The sequence below is a fragment of the Sebastes fasciatus genome, chromosome 14 (assembly GCF_043250625.1).
Source record: "Sebastes fasciatus isolate fSebFas1 chromosome 14, fSebFas1.pri, whole genome shotgun sequence".
Taxonomy (NCBI): Eukaryota; Metazoa; Chordata; class Actinopteri; order Perciformes; family Sebastidae; genus Sebastes; species Sebastes fasciatus.
The window spans coordinates 8,447,755-8,462,172 of record NC_133808.1 but is presented as its reverse complement, the minus strand read 5'-3'; the positions used below and the strand labels follow the sequence as shown (position 1 = coordinate 8,462,172).

The window sequence follows — 14,418 nt, the reverse complement described above, 5'->3', positions numbered from 1 at the left end:
TTGGCATTTGTTTAAGGTTAGACGATCATCATGGTTTCTATTGTGTATATATAGAATATTGAAGAAGTCATTGCTGATTTGAAATATGAGCATAGTAAACAGTCAGTGTGTGTTACAGGATTGTGTGTAGCATTTGAATGCAGTGTTTTATAGTATAATAAAATAATTTATCATTATATGGATTTTTTTGCCATGTTTGCTTTTTTTGATTTGCCTTTTTTTTCAGAGCTGAAACAGGACTTTAATGTGGTTTGTTGTAACTCCAGGCTTAGATCTATGAATTCTACCATAAAGTCTGTGCTTGAATTTAATCGTAACCTGTAATGAATGATGAAAAGAATAACAAAGAGACCTGGCTCTGCTCTAAAATGAGTGAACGAGTCTCTTGCTAATCACAATCTTTGATCCCAATGCAGGCTTTGAACTGATACGTTGTTCTATATACCACAGTCTTTATGCCTACTAGCTGGTTATATGGATCTGCTCTGCTGCGAGTGAAGGGATCTCTTTTAGCATCACCTATCTGTAGGATTACAAACTGTTATCTGGCTACATCTGTATCTTTGAGTGATTAAGCTTGATAAAAGCTCATAATCTCTTGGATTCCTGTTTGTCACTGCTGACAACAGGCCTGTGTCTTTTAGCCTTTAAACATCTTGTAATTCTGTTGTCGGCGCAAATCCTTGCAACCTTTTTTAGTCTTTATATCCCATCTTATGGCATCTTTGTGGACCAGTGGTTTAAATCAACTGCATTTGAATCAGGTGGGAGACATTAGTTATATGTCCTCTGTCTCTCTTAATAAGCATATGTTCGGTTCCTTTTCCACTGAAGCTAAGCACACATTCGAAAAGAAAAGAAAATACCTTATTAGCTTTAAGCTATAAAGGCACGGAAGTGTGTGGGTTTGACGTTGACTGATTCCTCACTGATTCAGAGTGACAGCCTCCATTGTTGGCATGTCAAGGCATAAATGGATTGTATGCTTGCATTTGTTCTGTGTATTACAAGATTTCTTCTCGTTTCTGGCTGTCAGTACACAAGTTAAAAAGCCATTGCCATTGACTTGAGAGCGTTCAGAACAATGCTGATGGAGACATTCTTATGCGATGGGTTCATAATCCAGTGTCCCACCTTGAGCCTAAATTGCTGATGAAAGAGCAAATGAGTTAAGTGAGGAGTCCCAGATGTAATGCTGAAAACAAAAAGAAACAGAGGCGGCAGAAACTGTCTCGGCTGTCTCGGTTGAGCCCACCTGGTATGTTATAAAAAGGGAACAAATATCCCACTGATGTATCATTTTATGTTGGAAAAACAGCACCTGCGACTCTGTTAGTCTGTAAGCACATCTAAAATGAGTCTGTTTGAATGCTGGCTGCCGCAGTGAATGGTGACACCGACTATTATATATCAACATTTCTCCGATCATGCCAACAAAACACAAACAGTATGCCTTTGTGATTTTGTTGTTAAAGTATAACACCTGCCATCCTTACCCTGTCTCTAAAGGCCCCTGGATGCTGTTGGACATGTTTAATGTACTCTGACTATAAATGCATATAGAATATTATGAGACATATGAACAAAGGGAGTAGGAAGAACAGCAGAAGTAAAGTCAACACAGCAGACCGAAATAAAATGAGCTATGTAGGCCTGGGCAATATGACACAATATAGTGTGAGATGATAGAAATGTATTGTAAATGATTTTTCATGGAGAGGCATCTATCCTTTTAATATCTCAGGTTTTATTGGGTCACTGCAGGCAATGTTGCAACTCAATGACCAGGGCAGCGTTATTTGAATATGGGATTCAGAGGATTTTGTATCAATGTACCATGAATTGTCTGGTATTTAAAACAGACATTTTCTCGTTATTTTATAAAAAAGAAAACAACGAATTGATGTTTTATACAATTACATATGTACTATGAAAAAAAGTTTTTATCCATTCTACGCACCCCTAGAACTATGACACTTTAGGTGTCCACAGACAAAAAAATATAAGATAGGTGTGACTTCAACCACAAGTTACTGAAAGCTTTGAGGTGCCTTATCACCCGCCACTATCTTGGCACTGGCATGGAAACAGAAAATCCCAACTTAGGCAAGAAGTTACTCGAGGCTACCACCTCAGCTGGGTGTGCTAGCATGAGACACCTATCAATCAAGTAACCCTCCCCCCACTTTTAAGTGTACTCACCAAAGATTTCGCAGAACGCAGGGACATCCAACTGGCAAAAACATGAGCAATCAAGCCAATCAGTCAATGTCATCAGATTAGTTGGCGCTTTATTTGGCAAGCCATCCTCACCAAAAAAATGGCTGTAGGTCGTCCATGCAAGTAGCTTATTACGACCCATAATTGCATTTGTTGTGAGGTGTTGACCTCTAGCGGCCGTTGTAATTATGACGGGAGCAAAGGAGCAAGTCGAACAAACACAGGACTTTCACCCAGGAGGCCAAAATTTCAAAATTTGACACGTTAACTTATTTTAAGTTACGTATGTAACTATGTTAGTACATGATCACGTCACTGCTACATTACTTAATTTTGCAGTTCAAGGCTCTGTTTTCAGGCTTTAAAAAATCTAGTCTGTGACGGGCCAATCACAGGTCATTTCAGAGAGAGAGCGTTTCTATTGGCTGTTCATTCAAGGGAGGTAGCTGTCAATCACTCACAAACTCCAATCAAACAGTCAAACTAGGGAGCACTGATCAATTAATCAACATTCTGTTACTGTAATGACTATTTCTCGTCTTAAATGTTTTCAGAAACATCTTTTAGTGTACTGTTTAGCTTTAAAATGAGAAAGTTTGCGCTGTCCGGTGGGCGGTGCTTGGTATTTCCTCAACTGATCTCAACATGGCTGCCGGGTCAAAAACGTTCTCATTTTACAGCTAAACAGTACACTAAAAGATGTTTCTGAAAACGTCTGAGGTGAGAAACAGGCATTAAAGCAACAGAATATTGATTCATATTTGATCAGCGCTGCCTAGTTTGACCGTTTGATCGGAGTTTGCAAGTGATTGACAGCTGCTCAGAGATGGCAAGGCTCCAGCTCGGCTCTGATTGGCCCCTTTTTTAATCATATTTGCTCGAGCTCAATCTCGCCTACTGCTGCCTGAAGTGCAGAAAAGGTTAAAGCAGGAAGCCAGTCTGTAAACTGTGAGGGATGTTTACAACAGAAAGTTTGGAAAATCATTTTATAGTTTGCCTTTGTTTTCTCTTCTAATTGGGTTAACAAGGTTTGTTTATGACGTCTCTGATCGTATGAATGCTCATGTTTCTTCCCCCTTTAGACCTATCTGCATAGATGTCACCGCATTCTGAGATCTCAGCAGTTATTCTATTGAGTACAGTGTTGTCATAACCGGTAGATCCATGGCCCAGAGCTACAAAATCAAAACCAAAAATCAAAATCTGAAGTTATCCTTTAAGATTGCAGTAGCCAATTAGTTTATTTTGTTTGTGTGAAAATGCGAGTAGTGTCTGAGATATCCTATTTAATTAGACTTAGAGAGCAGTTTTCTTTTCTGTTTTTTTTCTTTAAGTTTTGACCAAATCAAAGCAGAGGGTGAGGCAGTTTCAGCCTTTTGAAGTGTGAAATTTCGATCTCAGACTACAACCCTGGACCATGGATTAGAGATGAAATAGTTCCTTAAGTTATCTTAGAACCAGACTAATGGTGTTTTTTGTGCAAAGGCTCTAAATGGGCCTGTTCAAAGCCCAAAGCTTCATAACTGTAAGTGTACCTAGAGGCAACATTGCCACGGTAACCAGATGGTTTCAGTGTGCTATACAGCTGCTCATACCCTATAGCCCAAAGCTTTGTTATTCTTTGGTAGCCATTTGGCCCGACATGTTTTCCACTGTACACATCCATCCAGGGAGCTACTCCCAATAGGCTATCGATTTTCTCTTTGCTCATAAGTGGGCTGATGCCAAGCAAGGCAGGGGGGACTCAGTTACACTTCCTCTGTGGTGACACTCCCAAGACACTCTTTAAGTATCTGTGCTGTTTTTTTTCTCTCTGTGTTACTCCAATGTTGTCGTTTCATGTCATACAATAATATGTCTTTGGAGTCTACAGTGAGCTGAAGTCAAACCAGAGCTTTGGTTCTGTTCCAGAAGACATTTTTCTAATAAGACAGTTTTATACATAGACAGGGCAGAGACAGGGATGGTAATTTATTTCAAAATGATGAAATATTCTTCCTTACCTTTTTTAAAGACAATCCCAAAGGAGTGAAAGAGGCAACGAGAAGGATAGATAAAGGGAGAAGTTATAATGTTGTATGATGAACATCATGGGAGCAGTAGTTTTTCGATTGCTGACACATTCATCATTTCATCATTGTTTAACTTTGTTAAAATCTTCAAGAGTTCAAAGTGTAATATCAAGGGCAGAAGAACTCATTTTAGAACATGTTTGACTAGCGGAAAGACCCTTAATGAGAGACTCAGGGTTTCCATCAGTCAGTGGTGGATCTAGAAAAATATTCATGGGGAAGAAAGAGGGTGGCAGAAATATACTGTATATGCTGAGTTAATCGCAATCACATATATCAATACTTGTTTGGAAAACCCCCCGAATGAAGATATTTTAACACGAAAACATTATGTTATTATACCAAAAGGTGGCATTAGAAATAAATATATTGTTTTATTTCCAAATATTCAGATATCACTAAAATGTGACCATAAATCATTAAATTATATATGTTAATAACAGTTTTTTTAACATGCTATTTTCTAAAATGTATCTAAATGAATGCGTTAAACTCTCAGGTATTAAGCTTTAAATGAACTGTCGCTGCATTGTTGACTTGTGTGGCATTTTGTTTGGGGCTTGGGGCTTGGGGCTGGGGGAGCGAATGATTTTAGTGCCTTTTAAACTGGCTGCTTTTGTATGTTGCACTGATATGAAATGTGGACATGTTTGTCTGCACAATGAGCAGTTTCAGAGATGTTGGTAGCTGCAGGCAAAGGAGACACTCATAAGCACCGGTGAATATTTGGGTTTGTCAGGTTTAATCCCACTAAACAAAACGCTTGAACAAAACAACCCACCAATATCCATCTGTGGCTGTTCTGTATTTCTACTATAAGTTGGCAACCCTACACACACACACACACACATTTAGCAGGAAAAAAAGCCATCAGCAGATGCTGTGTGTGGCTGGGAGCTGCTGGGGCCCGGAGTAAACAGAGCTGCTGCCGGGTGCCTGCTGCAGGCTCCTGGCGCCACTCTGTAGGACGGGGAGCGTCATCTCTTGCTGAGTTCAATTGCAGTTGGACATCAGAGATTTGCTCATGTAAATTTCTGACCAGCCACAGCTTTTCATTTATATATGTTTTAAGTTTGATTGTCTGGGTTGGCAGATGGGATGGCAAGGCATTTTTTAGCCACCCCTTGGAACCACCACAGCCGCCAGTGTATTGCAAGCACGCCGGCCGTAAATTGACTCCCCACCGGGCTTAAGGATCTGGGAATTATGTATTTTTAAGATGATTGGCTGAGATAGTTTTTTCTAAAATTGTCTTCTTTATAGTTGAGAAAACATCCACATTGTACAGGCAATGCAAAGGTACTGCTATGGGTAGCGAAATGTCTCCTAATTTCAGTTCCCTAAATGTAGCCTATTTTGAAAATAATGATATTCCATGACGACATCAAACTATGGAAACGCTGTGTGGATGACATTTTCATGATCTATGATGGTCCTGTGGACAGTTTATTGCAGTTTTATGAGTATCTCAATCGCTGCCATGAACATTTAAAATTGACCATTAATCATGATGTACAGCAAATCAGTTTTTTTGGATGTTCTTGTAAAACGTGAGGGCAGGACACTGGGGTCAGACCTGGATACGAAAGATACAGACAAATGTTCTTGGGGAATCATTCCATCCATTCCATCTGAAAAAAAAACTCCCCATTAGCTAATTTAGCTGTATCAGGAGAATCTGCACCAAAGAAATTGACTAAAAAACAAGCGGATGAATTAGAATACAGATTCTCATTTTACAACTAAACAGTACACTACAAGATGATTCTGAAAACATTTGAGGAGAGAAATAGGCATTACAGTAACAGAATATCGATTCATATTTGATCAGTGCTGCCTAGTTTGACCATTTGATCGGAGTTTGCGAGTGATTGACAGCTGCCTCCGTTGAATGAACAGTCAATAGGAATGCTCTCTTTCTCTGAAATGACCTGTGATAGGCCAAACCCTCCCGTCATGGGCTAGATTTTTTAAAGCCTGAAAACAGAGCCATGAGGAGGTGCAGAAGTGTACTTTCCTCTCACAACACTTGAATTACAATATGCTGAAAGGTTATTATGGAATTTTTGCCCAATGATGCAAACTATTCTGCATACTGCAGGTTTAAGGTGGCCTAAACAACTTTTCTGACAGACTAATTTAGAGACTGTGCCCCAAACCTGGTTGTCATATTGTGGTGGTCAATATGTGACTTCAAAGATCAACTTTGTAATATTAATAACATTTTCCTGTATTGGCACCCATGCTTTTAGTTTAGGACATTAAATCCATCTTCACAGTCACTGTTGTATTTGAGTGCTGAAAATGTCACAACCTTTTTTGTTTTATCATCGAGCCGGCAACAAAGGTCACCGTACCCATGTGAGCTTTACACCTCATTTAATGGGGTATTGCTGAAAAGTTTATTTGAGGGCTCATTTGGGGCCCGTGGAGGGTTTTTCAATTTCATGGTGGAAAATTAGGAAGTTTCAGCATGTCAGAGTTTGAGAAATGTGTCTGAGCACCTTGGAGAATCACTTTTTGCTCCCAGGCACAGTTCTCTACAACACAAAGAAATATTTGTAATAACGCCTGCAAATTTATATTGAGCACACTCAACCCCTGTGTCAACTTCAGTACATTCAGTATGTACAGAGAAGTTACACTCTGCATACGTAAAGTCGATATGAGTCACTTTGAGCTCGGTGAATCCTCTCCTCTCTAAACAGTAATTTACTTTCCCTATGAACAAGAGTCTCTATTACTGATGTTCCAGCTTATAGTTATGGGCCGTTCATGGGTGCTTAGGCTGGAATCCAAAGCCTTATTGTAGTCTTTGTATAATGTCTTTATAACTGCCGTAAGCCTCATTAACATCTGTTTAGATTTTTAAACTAGTAATTTGGAGGAAAAAAGATAATAATATACTCTGTAGGGGTTAGATACCATTAACACTGGAACACTGAATATGTCACATTTAAGGGGAGTGCCGCATACTGTAGTTACTTCTACAACGTCAACTCCCGACAAAAATATCTGGCTCTTTAGCTTCTAAATGCTCCACTATGTTCAGCAGATAGTCATTAACTTTGTCTGTTTGCTGTGTCTGTTGCTGAGCAGGTAGTGTACAATAGTTTAGGTTTGACTAAATTATTATATTTGTTACGTTATTAAGCTACAGACATAGATTAAAAATACTAAAATTAAAAAACTGACTTTTAGTTTCACAAGGGACACGAACAGCAGTCTCCTGGCAGAAAAGCCAGTGTTTGTTTGATCCATCCATTCACCACCTCAACCTCCTCCTCACGTGGACCTCCATATTTGTTATGCGTAAAAAACTAACGTAATCCTTCGTAAAGTAATCCACAATGCAATTTTGTTGTATGGGAACGTAATTTTTAGGAGACAGGGTTGGATATTCTCCGTAGAGCCGAAGTGAACGGCAGAATCGGCTGGTAACTCTCTCTGAGTTCATCACTATGAACGACACTTTTCACATTATACATAGGCATTTGTACCATTATTATCATAAAACATATTGCTGCTGTAAGTCATTTCTACATTGCTAAAGTTGCCAAACTTTACCAACTGAGGTCCTGCAGTGACTTTGCCATCTATTCATCCATTATCTGAAACCGCTTATGTCATTCGGGGTCGCAGGGTAGGGCTGGAGCTGATCCCAGCGGACGTTTGGCACACCCTAGACAGGTCGCCAGACTATCACAGTACTGACACATCGAGACAGACAACCACTCAATTTTGAGTCAACAATTTACCTAACTTGCATATCTTTGGACTGTGGGAGGGAACCGGAGAACCCGGAGAAAACACACAGAACATGCAAACTCCACACAGAAGGGCCCCAAGCAGGGTTTGAACCTGCGACCCTCTTGCCGTGAAGCGACAGTGCTAACCACTGCACCACTGAGCAGCCCTGACTTGACCATCCATCGCCATATTGAACGGCGGAAGCAATGCACCGGGCCGTTACCAACGAAGGCCAATTCATCATTTCCCTGTGAATATTATTACAGTAAATGGGGCCAGTTTCTACCATCTGACAACTTGTGTCACACACAGTAGTGCAGTAAGGCAAATACAGGTACCTTTACTGTCCCTGCTGAGGTGTTTACATACCTAGAAATAATAGAATGTATCCGCATGCAACCTTTTGCAACTCAACTTTGGCAACATCTGAATATAGACACCTGGTGAATAATTTTCCTTGCTGAGAAAAAAAATCATAAATATAAGGAGCTGCTACTGATGTCTCTCATATCGATATGGGTTCAAGTTCGTCCCACACAGTGAGGGCCATCTGTTTCCTTATTAGCTAATGTGACTAACAATTAATCTGCTGCTCAATTTTTATGCACATAACATTGCTTACGTGACAAAGACACCTGCCAAACACACTCAAATATGAACTTAAGTTATAATAGTAACTTCAGGAGTAGCCAGTTTTAACAAATCTGAAAGCAGCTTCTCAAAAATACACATCACTATAAATATCAGTGATGTATAGTGAGAGAAAAATGCTTGAATTTACTTCTGGGTTTTAGCTTTCACTATGTGTGTCAGGCACAGGGGGAAATACGTTTCATAAGATATGTGATAAGCTCTGTCTGTAAAATGGATGGCAATAGCCAAGTCATACAGATATTGAGGAAGTCAAGTCATGTTCTTGCCGGTGTGTTCTGGGGAGGGCAACATGAAGCTGCCAGCAGGCATAATACACACACACACACACACACACACACACACACACACACACACACACACACACACACACACACACACACACACACACACACACACACACACACACACACACACACACACACACACACACACAAAGAAAGGCTTAGCTTCTGTTGGGCTGGACAGCCTGAAGGAATGGTCCAAAATGAACTCTTGGACAACACCTTCAAGATGATGCAGAGCTCTTGTAGCCTCTGGCTGACCCCCTCAAGGTGTACCAGGGTGCACTTAAAGCTCTCATTTGTGCCATTGGGGTGTGCAATACTTCTTGTCGTAACAGCCTCGGTAAAATGAAAAGGCGCTGATAGCTGTTTCCCTGGACTGTCCTCTGTTCCTGTTTGGTAGGCTACACATGCCCCGCTAGGGCCGTTTAAATCTGACAGCATGCTCAGAGGTTTTATAAATTTCTGTTCATATCTTTGTGAATGCACAGGTACACAATATATTAATGTATAGCTTACACGTTTGTTTTGTCTCTCTTATTGAAATAACCAGCTGCTTGCATTTGACATTTAGCAAGGGCTGTCAATCAATTAAAATATTTACACAACTAATCACTTGATTGTCCATGATTAATCGTGATTAATCACAAATTAATAACACATTTTGTATCTGTTCAAATTGTACCTTAAAGGGAGATTGGTCAAGTTTTTAAAACATTCTTATCAACATGTGAGTGGATAAATATGCTTGCTTTATGCAAATGTATGTATATTTATTATTAGAAATCAATCAACAACACAAAACAATGACAAATATTGTCCAGAAACCCTCATAAGTACTGCTTTTAATATAAAAGAATATGCTAAAATCATAACATGGCAAACTGCAGCCCAACAGGCATCAACAGCTGTCAGTGTGTCAGTGTGCTGACTTGACTATGACTTGCCCCAAACTGCAAGTGAATATATCATAAAGTGGGCGTGTCTCTAAAGGGGAGACTCGTGGGTACCCGTAGAACCCATTTTCATTCACATATCTTGAGGTCAGAGGTCAAGGGACCCCTTTGAAAATGGCCATGACAGTTTTTCCTCACCAAAATTTAGCACAGGTTTGGAGCGTTATTCAACGTCCTTTGCAACAAGCTAGTATGACATGGTTGGTACCAATGGATTCCTTAGGTTTGTCTAGTTTCATATGATACCAGTATCTTCACTGTAGCATTACTGAGCCCGCTACAACATAAAAATCGCAAGTTGCATTAATGCGTTCAAGAAATTAGTGCCGCTAAAACAAATTTGCGTTAACGCGTTATCACATTAACTTTGAAAAAAAGTTAAAAGACTGTATTCAAGTTTTCTATCGTTCCTGATGAACTTGTGTGCATGACAAGTAAAAACCTACAACCTTGAACTATACTATAATAATATTATGAGTGAAATAAATAAATTCTTATTGGCGCTTTGTCAATTTTCTTGTATTTTGGGTTTATTTACACTTAGTTAATTAAATTGACAAAATGAAAGGTCAGACTTATAGCTCTGTTTGTGCTGTAAAAAGGTCACCAACTATGTGGGGTAAGGACTATTTAAAAGGTGATAAAGACAAACATGAATGCATAGAAAGTCTGCAATAATGAACCAAAATGAACCTGGACTCTAGAGGGTTGACCAAGCTGTATAGCCACCGTGCCCAGATATCAGAACAAGAAAGCATCGCCATTGAATGTACACACATTGTCCTCATGACACAATTGAAGTTACTTTGATGATAGACGTATAATTATGGCCCAGCTTACACTCATTGTCAGTCAAGTGTGCCTCTGAGTTTTTACATTAGCAGTACAAACTCTTCTCTTGTAATAGATTCCCCTGTGTTGTATCAGAGCTGAATACATGAGTGTCATCTTCATGATGAAATGCAAAAATATGGCCTGCTTATGTGCCCGATCAGCAGCCGCGGTCAGAGGTCTATTATCATGTCAGCCACAGCTTCTCCAGAGGGGGTTTCAGACAGCTTTACATGCACCCCTCTGTCACTTTGAATGCATCTCTCTCTCTCTCTCTCTACCTCCTTCTTTCTCTCTCCTCGTCTCTCCCCGGCTTTCAACACTGAGGCATTCGCCGATGATGGGTTTCTTAGATGGAATTAAAATGTCTCGTCCCACAGCTGTCACCCATGCAAATTGCATTGTCTACAGATTCTATCACTGAGAACAGCCAGCAGTCTGTTTTGTCTGATGCTTTCTTCCTTTTCATTTTTTTTGTCATGATGTCATTATCCGTGGCAGTGCTGCTTCTCTCGTTAATGTTTCAGACAGTCATCTTTTAATCTCTCTCTCTCTCTCTGTCTTTGTTTTGCTGCAGGTTTACCGCCACTCCTACATGGCCTCCTACAGCATCTACAATATTCACACACGGTAAGTGTTTTTGTCCTCTTCAGCAGCTGCTGTGAGGCAACATGTGGGGTAAAAAAACAAAACATGCTTCTCATCAGGGAGAAAACGTAGCTGTGAGCCTACCTGGTTTGTAAAACTGTACAACACAGATACTATCAGTAAAGGCTAAGTGCAATGAAAGTATTGTTATCACTGTTTCACATGTTGCGACATGCATGAAGAAGAGGTGGGTCTTTCTCAGCTGGTCTCTCTGCTCCAGCTGACCTATAGGCTGCAGCCGCATGTACTGTACGGAGGCCAAGTAGTGACTGGATTTTTAAAACATACATTTGGTGGATGAATCTGTGCAGAATGGCCATGTCCAATATCGGTGCTACAGAGCAGGGGTCTCAAAGTCTGACACTGTGGGCGAATCCTCAGACAAAATTGAGACATTTTAGTCATAGTTGCCATTATGTAATTCAGGTGTCTCCAACCTTTTTTTCTCCTGAGAGCTAATTTGACAAAATGAAAGTGTCGGAGAGCAACTCAAAGCACCAAGTTGTACACCACCAATAGAAGATATAATTTCTGTTTTACTTTTATGTCCTTTAATACCGTTTCAGCCACCGCAGTCATGGTTACATCTCTTACAGACTGACACACTCGCACCACAAATGAGACACACACATTTTTTCTGCGGTCATTTTCAAATCTGGTATGTGAAAAATTTAAGAAAATATGTGCCACAGTTAGGGAGGCTAGAGGGGGCTCAGGCGTAATATTATGGAGGCACTGGTCCCTTCTACACCAATGCACTTATGTAACCAAACTTGGAAGCAGCGTAACTTGTTTAATTGACAATATATTTTGTCAATTAAAAAAGTAATTTTGTGTCAGAAGGGAGCAAGATGTCTGTCAATTTGATTGGATAGAAATTAAAACAGGTTTACAAAGTGACTTTGTGTTATCAAGTTTATGTACTTATTTTTTTTAACCTTTAGCGAGCCACTCAGAAACGGGCAGCGAGCTAATTCAACTTGCTGGAGACCCCTGATATAACTTATGCTGAATTAGCAATTAGCAGTTCTTGTTTTCAATGTACATGGATGTACAGACATCTGATTCCTAAGTGGATGTATGGACATTTATTTGCAATGGACATCACAGTTTTATAACCTCTTCTATAGGGAAGTTCCCTCACTTTGTGTCATCATGAAAATCAATTTCAAAGATAATGTTGGCTCACTTACTGTATCTCCATTTCATTTTTACATAGTGTGACTGTGACTGTCTGTGACTGCAGGGTTCTGGATCATAAGGCTGATGAACTGAAATCTTCAGCAATGTAAAATAGATGCATGCTCACTCATGATAAAGGTTGAAGACTATCAGTAGATCAGCCTACAGTCTGTAGCATCCTGCTGCTCTACAGGTGGATCTTTAGAAACATCTTGCACAGAGTATCACAATCGCCGTCCAAAGTGCTGATCCCAGACATGCTGGTATGCAGACATCCTGCCAGTCCCGTCAGTCACGGTGACGGGCAGGATTCCCACTACTAATCGGAGAGGATTAAATCTTTATATGGCTAATGGGATTTGTCCTTTCATGAACATGAGTGTTATTATGCTTTGTGATACATTCTTAAGATGTTGAGCCATTTTGGGGCATCATTCTGGCATGTCCTTTTTATCTTCGTCATCTCTGTGCTGATATCAGACTCTGGGTATGTCGCCAACTTATGCTCATTTGAATTTGTTGGACCAAAAGAAACTGACACAGCATGTGTTATAACACAGGGAAAAACTGGCGATTTCAACAACTCTTTTTGGCTGGACCGCAGACGGCCCCAAAAGTCTGTCAGTGAGTGAGTGACAATTGTCGGCCGAGTGTTGGAGTTTCCGCACTTTCCTTCAAAACGAAAAGGCGAGAACAGTCTGTTATGCAAATGAGCCCGTCCAGCGCGTAGCGTCAGCTCATGAAACTTTGATCAAGCTGTCAAACTAGGCGATCTAGTTCTAAAATGAAACGAGATTCAGCAGTGCCATAGACTATTTCTTAAAATGTTTTCAGAAGTAGATTTTGGTGGATTGTTTAGACGGAATAACAGAAAGTTTACGAGCAGGCCGTAATGTTGTTTCCTGTTTGAAATGGCAAGCAGAAAACCATGGACCAATCAGGTGCATTCAATGCTAGGGTACATCCACGCTAGAACGGCCAGTTGAGTGGAGCAGCGCGTCCCCTAGTGTCCTCGCCGGACCTGGTGGACATGTAACACTGGATTTAACATTATAGACATGACCACTGACTATTTGTGTAACACTTTAGCCACAATTTCACAGACTACCCATGTAGGGAATGGGAATCGCAGAGCATTCTGAGGCGCGTCGACATTTTTGGATGGTAGCTTATGGAGCTACGTTAGACTGTCATTATCTGTCACCGGTCTATTCATCTGTCAATTGTTCATCATCAGAAATGTATAAAGTATGTGCAAAAGACAAATACCCATACGAAGAGAGGCTGACAGAGGCAAAGGGGCCATATATTACAAAACTGAAGTTATTTAATGATATCCATCCTTAAGAGTTAGGAGGACCTTGACAGCTTGCCACCCATGACAGTCACTGATGTGTTTTGGCGTTAGTGAACACCTGTCAGCAGTTCAAAATATGTAATAAATCTTTAGAGGCCGATGTCCAGTTTACAAATGGGTAGGTATATAACATTAAGATCTACAAGCCAAATGTCAACATCAATGCCTACACAATCATCCCAACAAAGATAGCAAATGTTATACTAACGGAATACTAAGAAAACAGCGGCCAATACTGCATATTTAATCTACCGGTATCTTACAAAATGAAACCCATAACGTTAGCCTACCTTTGTGTCTGACTGTATACAATATAAACTACAATTCGGCTTTTGAATCTTATTCAATGTGCAGTGTTTTGTGTTAGCTTTTGACACTTGCAGTAAACAGCCAGCGGATAGCACTCTTACCCTTTATCCTCCAAAAATGTACGACTTTCTGCCGGTGACGTCACATTCCCATTCCAT

The 14,418-nt window shown here is 40.2% G+C and overlaps 1 protein-coding gene across 2 annotated transcripts in view; it reads left to right on the top strand.

Moving 5' to 3' along the window:
* dpp10 (dipeptidyl peptidase like 10) overlaps window positions 1-14,418 on the top strand; it is a 226,039-nt gene that overhangs the window by 173,288 nt on the left and 38,333 nt on the right. For both annotated transcript variants that reach the window (XM_074658563.1, XM_074658564.1), the window contains exon 6: window positions 11,342-11,394. In XM_074658563.1, the coding sequence (XP_074514664.1) occupies window positions 11,342-11,394 (53 nt within the window). The remainder of the gene's footprint in view (window positions 1-11,341; window positions 11,395-14,418) is intronic.